Raw genomic sequence first — 10041 nt, forward strand, 5'->3', positions numbered from 1 at the left:
TGTTTGCCCCCAGTTCCCCGAGGGTCTCATCCACCCGTTGCTGCACAACACTTGCAAGCAGGACTGGTGGGGTCCCTGGGAGGGCCCGGCACTGGCTGGACGTGCGGAGGGAGCGAGATGCTGGCAGCTCCAGGAGGGCCGCCTGCGACCGGTCGGGCATATATCCTGGCAGGAACCGACATGCACCCCATGGCTTTCCCTTGCTGTCTAGGGAGCAGCTGTGAAGCAACCAGCCCGTGGGGCTCCTCGTCTCCCCAGAGACATGGCGGGTGTCACAGCAGGGCGCAGAGGTCTGCACCGTGGCCATGCCGGTGGCCGGCATCGGCAGGCATCACGGCTCTCTGAGATGCCACGTCTTCCTTCTCCTGCCTGCTCTCCTAAGCAGCATAAAGAGAAGAGGGGAGTAACAAAAGCAACGCCAAAAAGTTGCACTTGAAAGTTGCATTCCTAGTCTTGTAAATTAGGAGGTGCCAGCATTAGGGCTGTCTGTACCGAGTCAACCCAAGTCCCGTGCACACACGCACCCTGTGTAGGGGTGTGCGACAGCCTTTCGCTGGGTGATCGCTGACTGCTTTCTCCTCGAGACCGTGCCGCGCTCGGCGCTGCGTGGGCAACGCTCTGCGGGTGAATCACTGTTATGTGAATGGATTGCTCTGCTCTGCCCACACCAAGTCTGGGTGGTGATAGCCACAAAAGCTAGAGCTCCCTCTGACCACTGCTGCTAAGGAAGGCTTTTATTAAGGAAGGTTTTTATTCCACAGTGAACGGGACCCACCTCCTCCAAAAAGCCACGGGACTCTGCAGGATTTGGGGCCAGGGAAGTGGAAATGTGCAGAGGTGCTGAGCACTTGGGGCTGGCACTACAGCTGGGTACAGTCACGCTTTGAGCAAGCAACAGCGAATTGCTCTGAAAAAAAAATTAGGTGCCAAAGTCTCCAGCTATTCACCATGACTCCTCTGAGGTTTCCCTTCCCACAATAAAGCAGAGATCACCCCACTTGCTTGCACGCAAGTGCTGGGTAGATAAATCAGCAGAGGATGCTGATGCGTTGATTTGAGTTGAAAACTGGATGAATGTCTGGGCCAGGAGGGTGGTGATGAGCAGCGCAAAGCCTAGCAGGAGACCAGTAACTAGTGGTTACCCCAGGGGTCAATACTGGGTCCAGTCTTGTTTAACATCTTCATTAATGATCGGGATGATGGGGCAGAGTGCGTTTGCTGATGAGACCAAACTGGGAGGAGTCGCTGATATGCCAGAGGATCATGGTGCCATCCAGAGGGACCTCAACAAGCTGGAGAAATGGGCTGATAGGAACCTCATAAAGTTCAACAAGGGGAAGTGCAACGTCCTGCACCTGGAGAGGAACAAACCCGGGCACCAGTACATGCTGGGGGTTGACCAGCTAGAAAGCAGCTTGGCAGAACAGGACCTAGGGGTCCTGGTGGACACCAAGTTGAACGTGAGCCAGCAATGTGCCCTTGCAGCAAAGAGGTCTGATGGTGTCCTGGGCTGCTTTAGGGACAGTGTTGCCAGCAGGTCAAGGGAGGTGATCCTTACTCCCTACTTAGCACTGGTGAGGCCACACTTGGAGTCCTAGGTCCAGTTCTGGGCTCCCCAGGACAAGAGAGACATGGACATACTGGAGAAAGTCCAGTGAAGGGCCAGTAAGATGATGAAGGAACTGGAGCACATCTCCTGTGAGGAACAGCTGAGAGAGCTGGGACTGTTCAGCCTGGAGAAGAGAAGGCTCCAGGGGATCTCATCAATGTACATAAATACCTGAAGGGAGGGTGCAAAGAAGACAGAGCCAGGCTCTGCTCAGTGGTGCCCACTGACAGGACCAGAGGCAATGGGCACAACTGAAACACAGGAGGTTCCCTCTGAACATGTGAGGGTGACCGAGCACTGGCACAGGTTGCCCAGGGAGGTTGTGGAGTCTCCATCCTTGGGGATATTCACAAGCCCTCTGGACACGGTTCTGGGCAACCAGCTCTGGGTGGCCCTGCTTGAGCACATGGGTTGGACCAGATGACCTTCAGAGGTCCCTTCCAGCCTCAACCATTCTGTGTATCTCTGAGGCATTGGTGGACTGTGCTGAGTGCCCCATGGAAATGCTCATGAGGATGCTAATTTTTCCAGTTGTCATAGGATTTACCTGGTATGTGTTAAATACGGTGAAAACCTGGTCATAACGTGGCCTAAACACGGGTGACCGAGCACTGGAACAGGCTGCCCAGAGAGGTTGTGGAGTCGCCTTCTCTGGAGATATTCAAAACCCGCCTGGATGTGATCCTGTGCAACCTGCTCTGGGTGATCCTGCTCTAGCAGGGGGGTTGGACTAGATCATCTCCAGAGGTCCCTTCCAACCCCTGCCATTCTGTGATTCTATGATTCTGTGAAATTAAGAAAAAAAAAAGACTAACAAGGCACAAAATAAGATGTCCTGCCAAAATAAATTGTTGTATAGGATCATGGAGATCCAGACTGAATTAAGATGCTTTTTTTGGCACTTTCTCTATCATGGACACTCATTTCTGCATTTTGTGATCATCTTCTACACTGGTTGCTTTTGTTTGTGTCAGAGCTGCACGTTACAAATGCATGTGTGTGCATATAGCATATGTGGCCCCGGCATAAGAAAAAACAGATAAAAATAGGACCTCAGTTCTCCAAACTTGCCTTATGATTGTGTTTTTTTAACAAGTGTTTAAACATTGTTTTTAACCACAAAAATCAGATACCAAGAAAACTTTCATCTTATTCCTGCAAAATCAAAATGGAGCTTCTAAGTCACAGTGCAGCGTGGGAACAAGCGCCTTTCATGCTTGCTGGAGGAAGTTATTTCATACAGTGAATTTCATTGGTATGTCTCCTACCAAGGTGCCCAGACCTACGTGACTAAGAGTTGCCCCTGTTCACATACCTACCCCCTCCCTGCAGCCACGGGCACGTGGAAACCGTGGCAGTTACGTGGCTCACAATGCAAGGCTTCGTGCCCACATTTTGGGACTGAAGGTGAGGGGGTGCAGAAGGAAGCAGCTCCTGGAGCGGCCGCATTGTGTCTCACCGCTCGGGACGTTGGAGCGAGCTGTGCCATTCTTCTGACTGTGTCGTGGTTTGGTGCTGCAACATCATTTCCAGAGCTGGTGCTGCCCATGCAGAATGAATCAGGGGATGTCATGCAGAAGCAGATTTCAACTGCTTTGTTATTTTATGTTTCCCACTTAGATTTAGGGCCAGATTAGGTTTCAAGCATGCCAAAACCCCAGTAATTATTTTCTTGAGATTTTTGTCACAGATCGGTAGGAATCTCAGTACAGATTTTGCTTTCTCTACAATCCCCGTCATCTTCAGTTAAAGCCTCTCAAATGTTGTCCTCCCCACATAGCTGCTGCTATTGAATGGATGGGTGGATGTTAAAATCAGGTGTCCTCCCAGTTTTTGCTCTATCACCAGATGATTAGTGGTGGCCTGAGATCCAGGGGCTGAGCTGTGGAAAATCCCTGCCTTTCGCATCAAAGCCGAAAGCACCTGGATTTCAGATTTTTGTATCTGAACCCAAAGCTTCCTGAAAATGTTTTGCACTAGAAGAGATAAAAGGTAACCGAAGTCAACGGGGAAAGGAAAGAGGGAGAGGTGATGATACAATGGAAAGAGGAGGCACAAACTTCCTGCTGTCTCTCCGTGAAGGGGCTGTTACCTCATTTGTTATGCTGCCTTGCCCTCAGAAAGTCCAGCTCCAAATCATCTCTCAACTCTGGGAAACCCCACCAGGTGTAAACAACAGCCTCAGCACCCCCGAGGGAGGCTTTGCACCCGAAGACAAAGCTCTGGAGCGAGCCCCGTGCCAGCTCTCCCAGCACAGAGCCCTGATGGCTCTTTGCAACCTTTCCTTGCCAGTCACACCTGCCACCATGGTTGGGCTCATGGCTGGTGGCCTGAAGGACCTGATCCTGGAGGAGCTGTGGGCTGGCTTTTCTTCTGGGCTGGGATGAAACGTCCGTGCAAAGGCCCCCAGGAGGGAGAGGGGGCTGCAGGGAGCCTTCACGGGATGCAAGAGAGTGATGTCCTCTGTAAAGATGATGTGAGAGAGAGCTGCGGTGACTTGGAGGCACACGTGTACCCCGAAATAGCCAACAGCTGGCTCTGGGAAGGGCGGCACCAACCCCAGGCCACCTGGCAGGGACTCGCCTGGGCTTGCATCGTGATTAATGGCTATGATGCACGTGTGAGGAAGGAGACTCTCCGCGCACAGGACTTCCCTGGGACGTGTCCCCTGCACCCTGGCCGGGTCCCTGGCAGTAGGAACACCCCAACACAGCAGCTCCCGCTCGCTCTGGGATCGGCACCAGGGCTGCGGAACCCTTCACTTGCTCCCTGCTGTGCCCACGGAAAAGTGGCTTTGTGCAAACATGGACCCAGCAGAAGAAAACCTGGACCCAGCTTTGAAGTTGAACCTCACACCCCAAATCTCGCACCACGTTTCATCCAACCACTGGGTTCAGTAAAGGGCAGTATCTCCTAAATGAGATGGCTGCAAACTGGGGTGGACAGGGCTTTTCTATGCTGCCTGGGGGGGGAGTGTGTCCCTTTTCAGCTAATCCAGCGTTGCAGAGGCAGAGCCTGGGGTCCCACCAGCTGGGAAAGGGGTCCCCCCAGCCCTGCGTCCCCATCCGAAAGGGGCCGTTGCCTGCGGTGCAGCGTGGTGCAGCATTGCTGGGCTTGGCGGAGCCGCCGGGGCTGTGCAAACGGGTGGAGCTGGGTTGCTCCTGTAGCACGGCACCTGCTGCACGCAGGGCAGGAGCATGTTTTGCACAAAAGAAGAACCCACTTCCTTTCATTGTAAAAAGAAAAATAAAATCAGGCAGAGAGCATTGTTTTCCCTCCTCTTTATTCCCAAGTCCCTGGACGCAGTCGTCACTCTGACTTTTGGGCTCCTCCACCTGTTTTTGGGGCCGGTGATGCCACTTGGGGCATCTCCCTCCTCTGGCTCCCCAGGACCCGCTCTGCGCCTGCTCCTGGGGAAGGACCTCACCCTCCGCTCAGGGGCTGAGCCCCCCAGACCGCCCTTTATCCAGCCCCACCTTGGCACAGCGATGCCTTCCCGCTCCCATGGCCTCCCACGAGAAGCCCCCCATCCCCAGGGTTCGTGTTAGCGGCGGGGCCGGCGCTGCTGGGTTATCCGCACGTAATTCCCCTTCTGGGATCTGCAGGTCTGTTTTCAGCGCCTGTGTGAGCACAGAACCTGAGGGACGGGAGGGATTGTACGGGGTGGGGGGGCATCTGACTGCACGGAGAAAGTCCCGGGTGTGAATTTGCATGGCAAAACGCCGTGTCCGTCATAACCGAGCGCTGGTGATGGCGACCGGCCCGAGGCATTGCAGGCACTTGGCTGGAAGGCGACGGCATTTTGCCCAGCTTCATCCTAGATTTATTTCCTTGACTGTATTAATCTGTGGAGATAAAACTCTCACGTGAGAGAGCGTAACGAGGGCAGACAGGAGCCTTTCACAGGCAAAGTGTCAGCTCTTCCACCGTCAGTGCCACAGTGACCCCTGACTTCATGGTGACCGGTATTTATGTCAGCTGCAGCTGTTACTTCGTGCAGCGCACTACATAGATTAAAGAATAGTCCTGGATCCGCTCGCCAGTGTGGGCTCGGGATTTCTGTAGGGATAACGCTTTGCTAATGTTAAATCCATCGGGTATTTTCATCACCATGATGAAACAGGTCAAGAACATTTGAGCCCCGCACAAGTTTGGTGAACTTAACTCTTGACAGATGTGCATGTAGAAAATCCCGATCTTACTAAAGAACAATTTTTTATCATTTACTCAGCAGTTCTTCTCTCATTAGCAGACCTTTTCCTTTGTGCGATATAAACCCCCGAGCAACACAAATGATCCCCATTAACAGATGGTTGTTAGCAAGTTCTCACTATTACTCTTGCTAGGTACCTTCAATTCATGGCGATATCATTCACTGTGTAATTTCTATACAAATGACTCACCGTACATTAGTACACAGATTAGTACTGAGTTTAATGCCACTGTGTTGTAAAACATTATAAATATTATGCAATTAAAGAATTGGTTGAGCTTCACTAGCTGGGAGAGAAACGGTAATCTTAACCTTGATGTTTCTTGGTCTCAGTATTTTTCAGTAGCACCCTGAATGTCCCGTGATGGGAATTTCCTAGTTTATTAGGAGTTTTTGGGAGGGGAAAAAAAAAAAAGAAAACAAGCATGATCATCACCACCAAAAACCCCCTAAAAACACTGAAAAGAGCATAGTATCTTCTCGGGATTTGAAAGCCCCAGTGGTCTCCAGTAAATAGCCGCTGTGGGGAAAGCCATCCTGCTGGCCACAGGGCAGGCTGTGCTTCTGCAAACATTTTGGGAAGTGCTCGGGAGGACTCTTTCCCTGCTGCAAGATATGCTGGTTGCCCACGCCCCTCGCCCCATCTCTGGCAACACTGTGCCATGGTCAGGGCTGCTGTGCTCGTGGTGGTTCCCCGGTCATGCCACAGCCCTGCCAACCACCGGCACGTGGGGCTGTGGCGTAAATCAGAGCCTTTCACTGCCCGGCACCCTGCAGGGACAGATTCTGCCCCGAGAGCTCCAGCTGAGTCAAGGGGCTTTGCCCTATGTTCATCATACAATATATCATCCTAATAATGAAAATATTTTTCTGTTGAGGGCAAATTGTCTCATTCCACACAGGTTAGCCTCTGCCTCAAGGAGCCTGGTGGTCTCTCTGTGTTTGTACGAAAGGCAAATCTGGGCTTCACCACAGCCGGGGGAGCCACGCACAGTGTAGCTTGTGCTGCCCGCGGGCACAATAAGCTCCACGGGAGAGTTGTCCCGACTTTATCGGAAAAGGTGCCACGGTCCGATCGCGCTGCCGTGGCCATACGTGTGTGCCCAGGGGTGAACCCTCTGGACCGCATGTGAACCAGAGCTAAGGCCATTCTCATCGTTCAGTTGCATTTTGCATCCTTGTAGCAATTCTCAGGATAAAACCCAAAGTCGGTCCAGATGTCAGGAGCGATTGCTGCACAGGTACAGTCATTTGTCTTCTCCAGCACCACGGCTACTGAGAATAACCCCCGCTGAGCAAAATGCCTCTCACACACCGAAAAACAAAAACAAAAAAAAAACCACCCAACCCGAAAGAACACACATTTTTACTAACCCTAAGAGAAAAAAGAGAAAGAAAGAACCCCCCGCCCCCCCCCCCCCCAGACCTTCACGATGCTTTTATAATGTGAGAGAATCCCGAGAGGCGCTCAGACGCCGGGGAGCCCTAGAGCCGGGCACGGCAGGGAGGCTCCGCGCCCGCCGCCCCCCCCCCCCCGGCATCGGGCGGGAAGAGGAGGAGGAGGAGGAAGAGGAGGTGGAGGAGGCGGCACCGCCGCTCCCAGGTTGGAGCCCCTGATTTTTCTTTCGTGCGTGTGCGTGTGAGCATCTCAGCCCCTCGGGGGTCCCCGCCGTCGGAGGCGGGAGGCAGCGCGGTGCCCGGGACTCCCCGTCCCGTCCGGTCCCGTCCCGCGGAGCGGAGCCCGGCGGCGGCCCCGAGGGCGGCAGCGTGCGGTGAGTGGCGGGGTTGGGGGGGCGGCGGCCGCCCCGGCTGGACCGGCGGCCGGGATGGGACGGGGCGGGCGGGACGGGTCGTGCACCCCGGGAGCTGCTGCGGCCCCGGGGACGGAGGGGGTCCCGCTGTTCCCGACCCGGCGGGGGGCAGCGGAGCCGTGGCCCGAAGCGGGGCGAGCGGCGGGAGGGAGTGCGGGACCGCGGGGGTTTGGTGCCGGCGTGTTCCCCGCTCCCGGCTTCGGACGGGCATGGGGTACGGGATTTTTGGGGAAGGCTGGGATTCTTCCTCTCTTTCAACTTCTTCGGTTTTGTTTCTGCTCTGGTCCCAGCCCGAGGGTGGAAAGGTGCTCCTTGTCCTTGTCACCTCTGCCCGCCGGCCCCTCCAGCCCCCCAGCTCCCCCCCGCTGCTTTCTGAGCCTTTTCTCAATGAAACTCCCCATTCCCCCCGCAGCGATGAATAAATGACATCGCTGCCACCAGATGAGTTTGGGACCTTGTTTGTGTGAGAGGCGATTCCACCTCCCAGCCCCCCGTCCTTTCTGGTATTGATTGGACTTGCAAAAAACAAAAATAAGAGGAGCTGGTGACAAGAAGACAATGAGTCACACAGCCTTTGTTGAGACTCTGGAACCGAAATCGCAAGAGATGTGTTTTTCCAAATGACTCGAGCTATCTGCTGCCAGGGGGTGGCAGGGAGCAGGGGACAGGCCTTTCACTTCGTGATCAGGGCCAGCACCCAGGGTGCTGCTCCTGTTATTGATAAGCTGCAAGTTTCATGTCTGTTCTTATTCCAAGGGAGAGGGCAAGAGCTCGTGAGGCACCGCGGAAATGGCTGTTGCGGAGGCTGTCTTCCCGCCCGCCAACCTCACCTCCAGCAACCAGAGCAGCTGCAATGTGCACAACCACCACTTCTCTGCCAAAGTCACCTTCTCCCTCTTCTACACCGCCCTGCTGGTGTTCGGTGCCTGTGGGAACATCCTGGCCCTCTGCATCACCTTCCAGCGCAGGAAGAAGAAACTCAACTCCACCGACCTCTATCTGGTAAACCTGGCCCTCTCCGATGCCCTCTTCACCCTGGCACTGCCAGGCAGGATCGCCTACTACATCCTGGAGTTTGACTGGCCCTTTGGGGACTGGTTCTGCCGGGTCACAGCCTTCATTTTCTACATGAACACCTATGTGGGCATCTACTTCATGACCTGCGTAAGTGTGGATCGCTACATTGCCGTGGTGCGCACCAGGCACCCCGGCAGGATCCGGAAGATGAGCCGTGTCAGGGGCATCTGCATCCTCATCTGGTTCTTGGTGTTCCTGCAGACAGCACCTCTGCTTCTGCGGCCCATGACGCGGAAGATGGGGGACAAGCTGACATGCATGGAGTACTTCAACTTTGAGGAGGTTCCCAAGCTGCCCTACCTGCTCCTGGGGGCCTGCGTGCTCGGATTCTTCCTGCCCGTGGGCATCATCTTGGTGTGTTACATCAGGATCAACCTCAAGCTCTGCCAGACGGCCAAGGAGAACCCATTGACAGTGAAGAATGGACACCACCACCGGGCCTTCACTGTCATCCTGGTGGTGCTGCTAGCTGTCCTGCTTTGCTTCAGCCCCTACCACCTCAACATCATCCAGTTTATGGTCAGGAAGATCCTCTACCAGCCATCCTGCCGCGAGCAGCAAGCCTTCAAGATGTCCCTGCAAGTCACCGTGGCATTCATGAACCTCAACTGCTGCATCGACCCCATCATCTACTTCTTCGCCTTCCGGGGTTACAAGCGGAGGCTGCTCCGCATCTTCAGGAACAGCGGCTCGATGGCCACCTCCTCCACTGCCAAGACCCACTCCGAGAGCAACAGCAACAGCCAGCCGCCTGGCTCCGTCTCTGTCTAGCAGCGCAGCCCCCTCCCTTTCGCTCTGGCCTGCAGCTTATGGACCATCCCCGACGGCAGGAGCCGGAGCTGGGCTGCAGAGCAGGACCAGCACCTCCGATAGGTTTCATCGCTCCCCTGCCTGGAGCCAGGGGCTCTCGCAAATCCAACCCGACTGGGACACAGCCCTACCTGGCTCTGCACGCCTGGGTCTGTGCTCAGTGCTGCTGGACCTGCCATCCTGGAGCACAGAGGCCTGTTTTCATCCCAACCCCAGAGGAAGCAGCTTGTGCAACCGCTCTGGCTGGCAAACACAGCCAGGGGGGTTTCCCAGCACTGCACCATGCCGCCCTCCCATGCCTGTCCCGCATCCCTTGTGGGGCCAGTGGCTGCCGGTAACCACCATGGCTGTTCCTGCCTCCCTGTCTCTGTCCCCTGCACTGCCCCCAGAGCACTGGGACAGCATCCCCATGGGGCTCTGGGCAGCTGGCACAGACTCAGGTATTTCAGGAACAGGCTGGGATGTTACTTCCGTGCGGAAAGTCGCCTACAACTCCTTCCCCGCACCGACAAATGGCAGCT

At 55.1% G+C, this 10041-nt stretch overlaps 1 protein-coding gene across 1 annotated transcript; it reads left to right on the forward strand.

Annotated features, from left to right (window-relative positions):
- The first annotated feature begins 7462 nt into the window (after window positions 1-7462).
- LOC129206340 (G-protein coupled receptor 183-like) lies at window positions 7463-9499 on the forward strand. The gene is made up of 2 exons (XM_054825361.1): window positions 7463-7594; window positions 8390-9499. The coding sequence occupies exon 2, from the start codon at window positions 8423-8425 to the stop codon at window positions 9479-9481; it is 1059 nt and encodes a 352-aa protein (XP_054681336.1). The 5' UTR covers window positions 7463-7594; window positions 8390-8422; the 3' UTR covers window positions 9482-9499.
- Window positions 9500-10041: the final 542 nt, after the last annotated feature.

Source organism: Grus americana, chromosome 1 (genome assembly GCF_028858705.1).
Source record: "Grus americana isolate bGruAme1 chromosome 1, bGruAme1.mat, whole genome shotgun sequence".
NCBI lineage: Eukaryota > Metazoa > Chordata > Aves > Gruiformes > Gruidae > Grus > Grus americana.